This window comes from Diceros bicornis, chromosome 41, assembly GCF_020826845.1.
Source record: "Diceros bicornis minor isolate mBicDic1 chromosome 41, mDicBic1.mat.cur, whole genome shotgun sequence".
NCBI classification, from domain to species: domain Eukaryota; kingdom Metazoa; phylum Chordata; class Mammalia; order Perissodactyla; family Rhinocerotidae; genus Diceros; species Diceros bicornis.
Window position 1 is genome coordinate 3984555 of NC_080780.1, and position 13590 is coordinate 3998144.

At 53.1% G+C, this 13590-nt stretch overlaps 1 protein-coding gene across 6 annotated transcripts in view; it reads right to left on the reverse strand.

Moving 5' to 3' along the window:
* Positions 1–13590, reverse strand: part of TNS3 (tensin 3) — a 252434-nt gene that overhangs the window by 86958 nt on the left and 151886 nt on the right. For all 6 annotated transcript variants that reach the window (XM_058534774.1, XM_058534773.1, XM_058534772.1 and 3 more), the window contains one exon: positions 12798–12902. In XM_058534774.1, coding sequence (XP_058390757.1) covers positions 12798–12902 — 105 coding nt within the window. The remainder of the gene's footprint in view (positions 1–12797; positions 12903–13590) is intronic.

Genomic DNA, 13590 nt, shown 5'->3' on the forward strand with positions numbered 1-13590 from the left:
GTCACTGACTCTCCCAAGAGAAGAAACAGATCTGTAAGACTCCTCTAACCTCCAAACAAATCCCTTCCCTATGGCCCCCATGACATTCCCTCCGGCCAGGTTAAAACTGCTGTTCTGCTCATAACTGAACTCCCGGACGCCCTCTCTCCTCCCGGGGAGCACCATCTCGTGCCCTCTGGTAGTTTTGTCCGGTTTGCGAGTCTCAGAGAAATGCTCAGCTCTGTTGCAGGTCTTTATAGCCTTGCAGAAGCCACACACACACACAAACACACACCTGCGTACTCCCTGCTTACCTTCCTCCCAACAGCCCAGCCAGTTTGTTCAGCCTACGCCTGTGCAACCCACTTTTTCGTGAAGAAAGCCTTCAACTCCAGAAGAGCAGCATCCTGGGGTGGGGGTGTGCCTCCACCCAGTTAGTGCAGAAGGTGGTGCTCTTGTAGGCTAAGCAGGGGACTTTGATTCCACCAAAAAGGCCAGTGCAATGTAAACACGAGGGTGGGGTTTTGTGCAATCAGGTTGGTGAAATTTGAACTCTGGAGTCTGAGTGGGCGGAGAAAAGGCTTCTTCTCAAGAGCGACTCGACCAGACCTCTGAGTTCACTTCCAAGCCCGCCAAGCTGACCCCGGGAGCCAGCACCAACCTGCTTCGGTTTACAAACCACAGTTTCAGCATCCATTTACATTCTTCAAAATATCAGCCGGGAAGTCTTTGCCTTACATCCTCCATCTCCTGGGGCTGCATCTTTCCCAGTAGATGTGGCTGAGTTTGTCATCAGTATTGACTGCACACAGTGTATCTTGCACAGTTCCTTGCACACCCCAGACCTCAGAGTTCCGTCCAGCAGCTCCTTTGCCTCTCAGGCCACATTAAGTTCAACTTAGGTGGGCTTCGGCCAATGGTTTACCCTCTGCTCTGGCTGCATATCAGTCACAGCACAACCACAGGCTTTGTGATTCTTTAAATGAACAGAACACGCCAGAGCACACCAGCAAAGCCCATTCTCACACCTTCAGGTTTCCACAGCACAATCGGAACCCTTACAAGTGTCACCAGTCTATCAGCCTGAGATGGGAGACAGGACACAACCAGGTCAGCACAGGCAGAGTAGTACCTGCCTTCCTCCAATCACTGAAATGGCCAGAGAGGCGCACGGTATGTGCAGGGCAGTGAGAGAAGACACTGTGAGAAGACTCAGCTCGCACTTGGGAGAAAGAATCTCTTTTATTTGGGGACGTGACGCATTTCCTGTGCAAGGAGGTCTATTCAGTTTGGTATTGGAGAAAGGGTATTGGCTAATCCACCTTCCTATCAAGGGAATCAACGTCATTGTGCCCACTTTCCAGATAACATTGTCACTGTAATAAAGGAAGTGACTAACTTATCATATAATATTTTTTCTTCAAAGATTCACATCAAAAGCAAAGAGATTAGAAACGGAAATCGGAAAGATCTGGTTTGAGGGCTGAGATGAACGCCTATGTCTCTGCGGATCATTTGGGGCCTTGACAAGTTATGATGTCAGGGCCCTTGGCAACTTAATGTCCAGATGTGTTTGCGGTCCAAGCCTTCTATAGGACAATATCTTGAAATCAGACCTTTGCACCACAAAGCTGACAATTGTGCAAAAAACCACAGCTAAGGCACCAATAATGAGGAAGAGACAAGAACATCTGTGTGCTCCCCAGTGGCCTCCTTTCTCCATTTCTAGCAGGAAGAAACTGCACGATTAGTTGTGTCCAAAAGGAGGGTTTCCTTTCACACTGCTCACTTTTCCGTCGTGTGTGTGGCTCAGGGTGGGTCTCCTCACGCTGATGACAGCTTTACAAAGGAGCTGCTACAAGCCTTCACGAACACATGGCACCTGGCACCAATGCGGCCTTCAGATGTTGGTGTTCATGTTGCTGGTGGTCTCCGAGTAGGCACGCTTAAACACTGTCGTGTCTATCTGTCCTCACGGGTGGGTTCTGTTTACATGGAGCCCATTCAGGCTGCTAGTGCTCACTTCTCCTGAAACAACCTGGCTTTGAGCCTTTATGGACATTTGGCCCACAGGGAGCTCTGCAGCTCAGGGTACTCAAAGGCCTCAAACCTGCTGATGTACAGATTTGGAATTTTCTGCATGAGGTTACAGATCGAATACAGAAAAGACTGGGTGGGTTTTCCAGAAGATCTCTGGGAGTAGTCGGCAAAGGGGGACAGGAGGTTTGCAGAATGTTCTGTGTGATTCCTGTTTGGGGCCCCATAAAGACAGAAGAAACATCTGGAAAGGTAAACCAATTAGGATGATGGTAAAGAAGTGGATATTTCAAAAACTAGTAGAAAAGATCAGTGATATAAGAACAGCCTAAGGTCAAAATGTGTACAGAATGTTCACAGCAGCATTAATCAGAATAGCCAAAGAGTGGAAACAACACAAAGCCCACCTGCTGACAAATGAATAACCCCAAGGTGGAACATCCACACAACGGCACATCATTCAGCCATAAAGGGAATGAATATCCACACAACACGATGAACCTGAAATCACTGTGCCACACACTGCATGATTCCATTTACATGACATGTGCCGAGTGGGGTAATCCACAAAGAGGAGGAAGACTGGTGGTTGCAGGGGCGGGGGGGCGGGGGGGGGGGGCGGGGTGAGGAATGGGGTGTGACTGCTGATGGTACTGGGTTCCATTTGGGGGTGATGGAAATGTTCTAGAGTTAGAAAGTGGTGATAGTTGCACAACCTTGTCAGTGTACTAAAAACCAATCTATCGTGTACTTTAAAATGGTTAAAATGGTGAATTTACGGTATGTACATTTTGTCTTAATAAAAAAAAAAGAATACTCTAAGGCTGGGATCCACAAGGTAACAATGGTCTATTTAAAAACCAAGGTAATTGGTACCCATCAAACAAGGGAGAGACACTCCTGTCCTGCACTCCTGGTCTCCAGAATAAAGCTGGTGACGGGGGGGTGACCTTCACAGTCAAGGTCCAGGCAACCAGAAGACCGCCCCATCAGGAAGGATCAGGGCGCTGCTCCCCATCTGCCCCTACAAAGGCCTGCGAGGTAGCCACTACCTGGCTCGCCTCCGGTGAAGGCCCCCTCACAAGAACGACAGGAAAGTGGCATCTAAATTAACTCCTCTTCTGGTAGAAAGTTCTGATGTTAAAGCATGAAACTGCTGACTTTCAACAAATGCCATCTCTCCGGTCCCCTGGCCCCATCCTTGCTGTCTCCACCCATCCCTCCCGGGACTGACTGTCCTCTGACTCATCCTCCCCACCTGCTCCCAGGCTGACCCTGCCACCCTCTTTGGCCAGACCCGGCCCCAAGGCCTATGGAGCGGCAGCCACACACCACAAGGCCTCTGCCCCCTGCCCCACCCCAAGCCACTTCCACCTCCATCCAAAACTCCTATTCCTCCAGAAACCTGTGACCTCCGGCTACCCAACTGTCCGGGCGTCCTGGCTGCCTTGCCACCTCACCTCCTCTGGCCCACATCTATGGCCAACGCTGGCCCAGGCTCCACATCCTCCATCATACATGCTTCTCCTGTGAAACCACTAACATTTGAGCGGTTTCATAGGAGAAGACCCTGCACCTGAGAGAACCGACCTGGGCCCTCCCACTTCTCACACATCGTCTCCGGCTCTGGCTCCTGCTGTTCTCCACGTACACCAGGCCATTCCAGCTGCACAGTGGAGTGTGAGCTGAGGCACCTGTAACTCCAGCACCAAAGTTACGATGTCAAGGGCAGGATGGAGTCCTCTGTGCTTCCCTTCCTAACAGTGGAAGCACAGGGCATATCCCTGCCACCTCGGCTACTGCACACACCCCCTCCAAACTCACAGGGGGCCCTACAAATGCAGGGTCCTCAGCATTGCTGGACACACCATGCTGCCCATCCCAGCAACCTGCCCATGGCCAGTGGGGGCTCCTTCAAGACTTCCCTGGCTCCAACAGCCCCCACGGCACTGACTGTGTCCCCTCCCAGCACACGAGCTGCCTGACATTGCCCAGATCAAATAGGACTCATTCCCTCCCCACTTCCTGCATCCTGGCTCCTGCACTGGGTCCGAGAGTGGCCCTGCCCCATGCACCCACCACACTCTCAGCCTCCAATCTTGTCAGCCTGACCTCCTGGCATGTCCAGGAGAAGGAGCCCCAGAGCCAGCAGCCCTGGCCTCCACGCAGGCTTCACCAACTAGCTGTCTGACTCCAGATTCCAAACCCCTGGGGTTGTGGTGACATGACATCACACATTGCCACTAAAAGGACCCCAATTTCAAGAAATAGCTGGATGCTTTACAAAACATGTACTCTGCAATCTGTGCTGCGTATGTAGATCAGCCAGGGAACACACGCACTGGCTGCCTCACTCTTCTGCCTTCCACTTTCATTCGCTCAGCCCTCATCACAACTCAGAGGACAGTGACAGAATGATACGGCCACTACCCTCTGTCCTTGGACCCACAGAGAGAACAAAAGGCCACTTATATGCAATTGTGTGTGCATTTAACATCGAATATCTTGTTGGTAGACACTTGAACCTGATTTTCACTATCTATAGTCCCCAAAACAACCATACAGGGCTCAAATCCACACGGATTTTGAGGGCAGCGGCTTCCAACTTTTAATGGCAGAACTTGGTCTTCAAATAAGTCTTTATACAGAAGCCCAACACAAAAAATATAAAAGATAAAGTAAGGCTGGCGAGTGAGTAGGGTCCCGGCAGGGGACTGGGCGGTGGGGGGTGAGACTGCTCCTGAGGTACCTGCTTGGATTCCTCGAGCTCCAGGACATGCAGCCTGACCCAGGAACACCGCTGTTCCCACCATCCACACCATCGCCAAGACAGTACCACAATAAATGGCAGGAGACCCATTTCCTTAAAAGGAACAGGCCCACGACGCCTGTCCCTACAGGGCCAATATAAAGGGACCCAAACCAATGAGATTTTCCCAGCTGCTCCTTTTTACAAACACCTCCCTTTTCCTTTAATTCACCAGCAACCTTTCCCTCCCGAGGAGCCCTCTCCTCTCTGCTTTGCAGCATTTTCCCAAGAAAGGAACATGTGATCAAGACACGTGCATGTGATCTGAAAGGCCCCCCAGACATTTGTTAAGCCTGAAGAGATGGAAGCAGGATGACAGTGCAACCACATGAGGCCAGAGGTGGAGGAGGAGGGGCAAGGATGTGTGTGCTGGGGGCGGGGCCCCTTCTCTCTCAGGCCTTGGGTTCCATTTATCAAATACTTGAAGTTGGTACCCATTCCCACGTTGGTGACATCGCCAAAATGCCTGAGCGCTGACTTGGCAGAAATGCACCTGCAGGCTCTGCAGAGAAACAAAATGAGAAGACTGCAATCCTGCTTGTTATTGGCAACAGAGAGAAAGGTTCTCCCCACGGACAACGCAGAAGAAACTCACCAGGTTTGATCTGAGCTTAATTCACAGAGACAACGTGCAAGTGTCCTGCTAGGAGGGAGAGGGACAAGTGACCAGGAGGGGCTCGCTTAAGATGCCATTTGGTAAAAGCATGTCTGCAAGAGCTTTTACAGCAGGGGCCAGGGACAGACCCGTTGCCACCACATTTACACGCTCTCTGCAGCTCCCACTCAAGTAGAAGCTGTGGGACTCGGGGTCCCAGGGAGACTGTGGGCTGGGCCCACTTCCAGATTCACCCCTCGGAGAACCCACTGCAGTCAGAACTAAGCTGCCAGTCCCCACTGCGGGATGTCAGCAACAGAGGCCAAAGACCGGCGCTCCGGGGACGGGACGTAGGGTACAGGCAGGAATCACTGGGTGCACGTTGCTTAAGCAGGTGCAGCCATCAAAGAACAGGAGCGAGGCCAACACAGGTCGTAAGTGGCAGGAGGAAGGTGAGAGCAGAATAAACATACCTGGCTGGACTCTAAGAAGACACCGAAACTGCAGTCACACCAGCAATGACACCGCCCTTCAGACCCCTGTCCGTGTGCACAGGATACACTGTCCAGTGGGACATCAGGGCCCTGGAGTGGGTCCCGTGGCCTGAGCGTTGTGCATGGGTTGGGGTGCAGGACCTCCCACTCCCACGTCCACCGTCTGTCCCAGGGGTCATGCTACCAAACACGTGTGGCTGTCACTGGCGGACTCACATGGGCTAATTCACATAAACATGTCCAGGACCACACGGATTTTGAGGTGACTACTCTGACACCACTCAGGCTAGAAAAGCAATGGACTGTGAGTGAGGTGACAGCTCAGGGCCACTTATGACTCATTAAACTGCCTCCAACGTCACACCAACAGCATCCAATCCATTTCAAAAAGTTAACACCCACAGGATTTTTTTATGGCTCTTAGCACAGAAGGTAAGATGAACCCGTTGCCCTCCCTCCCAACTGATGCCTGCAATCCCTTATCAAGGGAGGATTAACTCTGGGTCAGGGATCACACCTAAGAGCGGACCTTCAGGGCCGTGGGGCTGGAGGCTGTAAGTCAGGAGAGCGAAAGGAAGGCGCTTTCTGGGGTCTGAGCAAGATGCCCATCGGGCCATCTAAAGTAGCACATGCCGTCAGCATTTACAGTGTAGGATGCATTGTGACAGCGGCTTTCCACTGAACTGTCAAAGCAAGAGATCCTTAAGAAAGCCTTGGGAGAACTGAAGAAACTTTCCTCTGTCTGGTACAGAGAATAAAAGCGTTCAGTGAGTGGTTATGATGGCCAGACACTGATGAGCAGCCGACAGTTCTGGAAGCTCAGCTGGCAGATGCCCACCCTGCCGATGAGGAGCTGGGCCTTGGACAGAGACCAGCGCCAGGACCTCAGGTCTGAGCTGCAGGATTCCAGGGGAGAATCCTTCTGCCAGCTTGTCAAAGCTTGCTTTGCTTTTCCAAATTGTAAAAACCCAACAATTTCTGAGGAGAAATGCTGTCAAATCCATTTTCAAAATGGCAACATCTGAAAGTCGCAACTTGATCCAGCAATTTTAACACCCCGATCCCCGGCCAACTCTGCACGCACCCCTGGCAAGAAGCTTCCTGACCCAACTTGTCCTCACCACAAGCCCGACTGTCGGGAGCTTGGCAGAGCCTCCCGCATGGAAGGTAGCAGGACTACATCTTACTGTGAAGGCGCCGAGGAATTTGAATCCCCTTTGGAGCGGCTGCTGCAGCCAGCCCCTGTGGAGCGCTGAAACGATCGTGGTCATCTGGGAGGCCACGTCTGAACTAGGGGATGTTGATATGGTCTCAACTTAAGTAGCAGAGCCCAAACCTGGGTGCACAGTGGTCCCCAATCTACGCACCCTTGGCTCGGCAACAGTTTGACCTATGGAGTCGCATGTAGGTCAAGGCCAGGAACCCAGGAAAGGCGGGGCAGAGCAAGGCTTCTTGTCCAACCATGCACCGTGCTGAAAGCTTCCTGATCCCTCACCCTCGGGTTGAATCTGGCGTGAAGTCTTACTCATCCACCACCTCAATAGGAAGCCACCTACTGTCCACCCAGAGCCATCAGCTCTTGCCAGGGCCTCCTTTCCTTCCAGATCCTGATGCCCTCCAAGGCACCCCCCGTGCCATCCTCCTGGGTCCTCCAGCCAGGTCACTCCAGGGATCCTCACTGCCAACCAGTAAAGAGCAGGCTCCGCACAACAACGCTTCCTGATGGGGCTGAGCCTCGCCTCCATCTCCCAGTGTCTGCTGCTTCCTCCAGCACACCCCACGCTCCAGCGGGACAGCACACCCACGCTCCCCGCCTGCAGCCCTGCCGGCAAGAGCCCTCTTCTTCTTTGTGAGTCTCCCCGAAGTGGACAGGCTGAGTAGCTGCTTCTCTTCAAAACTCTCCTAATTCCTGGCACACACTCCCGTTATGGCACAGGGCACATACTATGGTGACTTGTGAGGTAGGCAGATAGATAGTCACATGGATACACACACACACATACACATGCATGCACACATACACACACACACACATCTTCACCATTAGAAGTTCTGCTTATTTTTCTCCCCCTGAGCTCATCACAGCATCAGAAACACGGCAGGCCCTAAGGAAACGTGAGATGCATGAAAAAGAGAAATTGTATGTACAATAATAAAAAAGAACTCAGAGTTGGAGGTTGTCTCCAGCACGATCTAATTTAAAAAGGCCATTTTGCAGATGCAGAAACTGAGGTTCAGACAAGAACGTGGCTCACGAGGGAGCAGAGAACCTGCAGATGGAGAGGCAGTGGCAGCACCAGTGAGGCAGACACGTCCAGGGGAGAAGAGAAGTTGCCCCAGGCTGGACAACCTGAGACCTTCCGGGCCTTACGGACAGCTGCGCTGTGGAGTGCGGGGGAAGAGGCCCGATGGTGGGAAGAAAAAGGAAGCCAGTCAAGACTACTTTTTTAAGACAAGGAATGGGTCAGAAGAGCAGGAGAGAGAAAGGAGACCGCGGCCCCAGCACCACCCGTCCTCGTGCGGAAGAGGAGCAGGCAGGGTGCTGCTGGCACGCGCTTCTGTGGCGCACGCTGAGATCCTTCACCACCCCAGGCCCTCTCGAGGGGCGTGGACGGTGGCAATTCGCCCTGCTCCCTGCCCCCAGAGGTGGCAGTCCAACTCCAGGGACCCTGCGGTGCCGTGGGCCTCTCCTCAGCCACCACAGCAGACGTGATCCTGACGGGACAGGCACGTCCTCCCAGGGCAACGCTCTCTGTGCGAGTCAGTAACACTTGGTGCCCGGTGCGGTCACAGGTCGCTGAGCACCGTCAGCACAAAGGGGAGACAGACAGGAACACAAAAGTTTTCTAGGTGGAACAGAAAAGTCACCAGGGTCTAGAGCAAGGCGGCCCTCATCACAGGCCCAGTGCCACTTGGTTTTGCCCAACAGTACCAGGACAGATGGGAGACGAGTGCTTCTCCCACAGACATCTTGGGGATTCACAAACCTTCCCTGGCCCCGTGCTCGACTAGGTCCTCACCAAGCTTCAGGGCTTCAGGGGAAGTGATAACACCGTTTACGGGGCCCTGTTATCTATAGGACGGCTCAGCACTTCACGCTGATCACACCACTGCATTTTCTCAGCAGCTCTGGCGCTACAACTCTTCCCGCTGAGCAGAGTAGGAAGGGGCACAGAGAGGTCAGGTACCTTGTCCAAGGCCACACAGCATAAGTGGAGAGGTGGGGAACCAAATTTGGGTGGCTGGTGCAGAGCGGCGGCCCCTACACCTCTCTGGGTGGACCAGTTGTGGTCACTGGGCCCAAAAGGCTTAGCCTCACAGGAAAAATAAAAAGAACAAGGTAATTTTTAAAAAACAAAAACAGCTAGCACAGTCGATCCCCATTATTCATGTTTCCATACCTGCAAATTCACCTACTCACTAAGAATGATGTATATGTCACCCCCGAATCAATACACCTGGCATTTTCATGGTCATTTGCTGACATGTGCAGAGTGGCCAAAATTCAGAACCGCCCGATGCACACGTTCCCGGCTGTGGTCAGGCCTTCCCTTCAGCTCTCACATCATAAACAAGTGTCCTTCTCCAGGCCTATTCAATGCCACAGTTTTTGCATTTTTGTTGGTGATTTTGCTGTCTAAAATGATCCCCAAGCATAGTGCTGAAGTGCTGTCCAGTGTTCCCAAGTGCAAGAAAGCCGTGTGTGACGTGCCTTACGGAGAAAATGCACGTCAGAGAAGCTTCCTCCAGGCCTGACTTCTAGTGCTGTTGGCTGAGCTCAACAAATCAACAACATAGATTAGACAAGGTGTCTCTAGACAGAATCGCACATAAAACAAGGTTATGCATTGATAGTTGACGAAAGATAGTTGACCAGAGGCTCGCAGGAACCTAAGCCCGTACTTCCCCAGGAGCCGTGGTTAGTATTCACTAATTCAGTGCACAGAGACTTTATGGAACATAATACTCGAATGATGAGAACCAACAGCACCACATCAGCCGGCAGCACCTCCCTCTGCTCCCGGGCCAGGCCTCCCGACAGGATGCTGCGTGCTGCCCTCCCTCCTCTGCCTAGTGCTTTCATGGAGTAGCCTGCCACTGTGTTCTGGTCATCGCCCCCTGGAACGAGAGCACCTTAGGAGAGGCCGTGTCTGCTCAACGCATCCTTGTGTGCCAGCACCCAGCAAGGCACTGGGCTAATGACTCATTAAAGAAAGAAGGAAGTAGAGCAGACAGAGATGAAGAGAAGCAAAGGACGGAGAGGGGAGACACTGGGCCGGCCCACGGTGTCCCCCACAGACAGCTCTCCCTGCCCTGTCACCGTCACCCGACCCGCACGGGGCTGCCCCAACCCATCCCAACTCCACTTCCCGGGCCCAGAAAAGGGCCCGCTGTGCGGCTGGGGCCCAGTGAGCAGCGCCTGAGACCATCAAGCCCGGGGCTGGAGATGTTCCATCTGCCCAGGAGCTCACTGCCCAGTGCCCTCCTAACAAATCTCCTTCTGCTCCAACTGCCCAAAGCGGATCCTGTGGTTTGCCGGCCTCACCCTGGCCCAGGACCAGCAGAGGGTTTTTAGCTGGAGGGGTGAGGTTTGCACCGAACAGCTTTGGGGTCAGACAGGCCTGGACTTGAGTCCCATTTCCACGGTCGCTGTCCTGCCTGAACTCCAGCACACAACTCGAAAAAAGCTTCACCCTAATCGCTGACAGTGTGCGGCCCTGAAGGCTGCCAGGACCCCTCACCAATTGCTGGTTTTTGATTTCTCTTTATCTCCAAAGTGGCTTACAGGTTCTCATGAGGATTAAATAAGATGACATACGCAAGGCCTCCGGCAGTCTGCCACATGTGTGCCCCCCAGCCCACCACTTCTCTCTCCCTGGGACAGTGAGCGCCTCACGAAATGCGGATGCAGCAGCTGGCCGCTGGCCCCACCTCCAGGACCACCGACCCGGGAGGAGAGAAGTGACTCTCCACAACGAAGACAGAACATTTGTGATCGCTTGTCCACATGTGAAGGAGTTTACCACCAGCTCCTTTCTTGGTATAGAAAGCAGAACATCATGCTCATACATAAAAGGGGGTGAAGGGCCTCGAGTGAAGGTAGCTGTAGGGGGCTCTCTTCCAGGACGGCAGGGATTTCTAGAGAAAAATGCAGCTTAAGTCAATGCTTCTGGGGTTTTATTTACCAGCAAGGGACTAGAGATGGGGGTGGAGGTAGGAAAGAGAACGCGGTAATACATCACTTTCCAGCAGAAAGACGGCATTCCATAGGCTGCAAACCTTCTTTACCTGGATGGAGCTTCCGCCCTGGTGGAAATGTAGCTGAGACTCTGCTTCCCATCCGCCAGGGCCCTGGGCTTCGTGGGAACAAGGGCCAGCTGCTCCCTCATTCAGGGACCCAAGCCAGAGACCGTGGCTCCGGGAGAGGGCTAAGGGGGCCAGGGTATGAATTCACCAACCCAGATCGGACTCATCACCTAAGAGGCTCTGAGGAGTGCTCGAGGGTCAGGGAGGAGAAGGGAGTTTCAGGAGGGATAAGTCTTCCATCCAAGGGAAACTGTGTGCTTTCTGCAGGGTGGCTGTGCAAGTAGACTGAACCCTGAGGGTCTGCAGGGCTGTGGAGGCAGAGGCCGTGGAGGTGGCATTGTTACGACAGTGGGGACTTGAAATCCCACGTGAGCTCCGCTACAAGATGGAGTACGCTGGGGGACGCCTCTGATGGAACAAGTGTGGTCAGTGAACTGGGCACGGGAAAAAGTGCTGAAAAGATGCGCACAGACGCTTAGGTAGGCGGGTTAAATGGAAAAGCCGGGTTATGAAAGGATGCAGGATGCTCCTGGCGTGCAACATTCACGTGGTTCATGTGAATGAACGGTGCATTTAGGAACCGTGCCGAAGTACACCAGCGACGCACGCTGTGTCTCTAGACTGGAACACGGTCTGCATTCTCCAAAACACTGATGTTAGCCCAGCAGACACTGACTTCCCAGATCTCCAGGCGGACAAGTAGAGGACAGATGTGCCACCTGGGACACAATCCATGACCCCTGGCCTGGACCATGGACGTCCCCTCCAGCCCCTGCAAGCTCAGCGACCCCCAAGGATGCGCACTGGAGCTGTCACCTCCACAACGTTCAGCTATCGCACATCTGGATGAAGCTCATTTGACACAAAGGATTTTCATTTTCTCTCCCAAATCGGATCCGACTCGCAGTCAGTGCTTGAAAAAGACGCAGGACCCGCGTTCTCGGCAGCCTGGGCGACATCTGGATCCCTCTTTGAAACCAGCCTCCAGCGGCTTCTTCTGGTAAACCGAGCAGATGCCCCCACTTCACTCCTTCCTGACATTACTCATGACCCAAATCGTATATTCCGTGGGCACACTGAACAGATTTGACTAAGGTGCACTCACAAAAAGAGAGATCAAAGTGACGCAGCCATCAAATCAGGACGCCAGAGTAACTAGCAAGCAGAGATAAACAAGAAAGTCTGCTGTCCACGGGGATCCACAATAGCAGAAAGGGTGCCTGTGACAAGACGCCTGACATTCCCCCTATGAAAACGTGGCGGGAGGGAAGAAGGCGGGAAATGGCCCCTGGCCACGTGCTGACACGCAACTTTGGGCTAGGCGGTTCCCAGATGGATGACTTCACTCACCAGCCACCACCCTCACAGCTTCATCAAAAGCTTGACCCCAATTCGCCAGGATTCTCATGAACACCCTCAAACTCACAACAGCGTGGGTCCCGGACCTCCGAAAAGACAGCAGGATTTCCAGCCTCCAAGGAGCAGACTGCAGGGGCATTTCTGATCTAAACGTGAACAGGCTGCTCCCTCTGGGCCCTTTTGCCTGGTAACTCTGACACATGGTAACCAGACGCACCTTCTCCGTCTGCACCCAGGTTCTCGTACGAGTCCCAGCGGATCAGCGGGTCTGCCGTGTTGAAGTCCACGATCACTCCGTGGTCGTTGCATAAATGTTCACACCCTGCGTGGGGAAGCGGGAGACACAGGCGTTCGTCCCAGCCGAGCCAGCATCGCCAGGCTTCTGCCCCAATGATAAGGCAGAGGAGCAGCCGAGTTTGAATGCTGGAGGCCCAGCACCTAGATCCGCCCCTCCTCCCGCGTGCCAGGCGTTAACCACAGCTGTGTGCACTATTGTGAAGACATTGCATAACGGTTAAAACCACTTGGCAGGAAGGAGAGGTGGACACTGGTCCCCCGTCCACCATGAGCCAGGCTCTGGGCTCTGAGTGTCACTTCTGCACAACAGGAGCACCCAGGTCAATTCACAGGCCAGGACCCAGAGGCCCTGAGAGGGGCGGCCTCAGGGCGGATGGGCAGTAGAGGCAGGTCTGGGGCCAGCTTCCAGGCTTGAGCCCTCCTTCCTTGAGTCATTTTGTGAACGCCAAATGACTCGTGATTCTGACCTCACAAGCCTGGCGTGTAGCTGTTCATGCCGCCATCTATGACACTGAGCGTGAAGAGGGTGATTATTTTCCACGGCTATTAAGTGGATTAAAACTTTCATGCATACGGATCTTAGTGATGGAAATGAACCATTCGCCTTGATGATAAAGGGACTGGTTCCACTTTCAATGTATTTTCAGAAGAAAGGAGACTCTATTTTGCACATAAATATTTGCAGTCTACGGTACTTTTAATCTTCTTTAAAA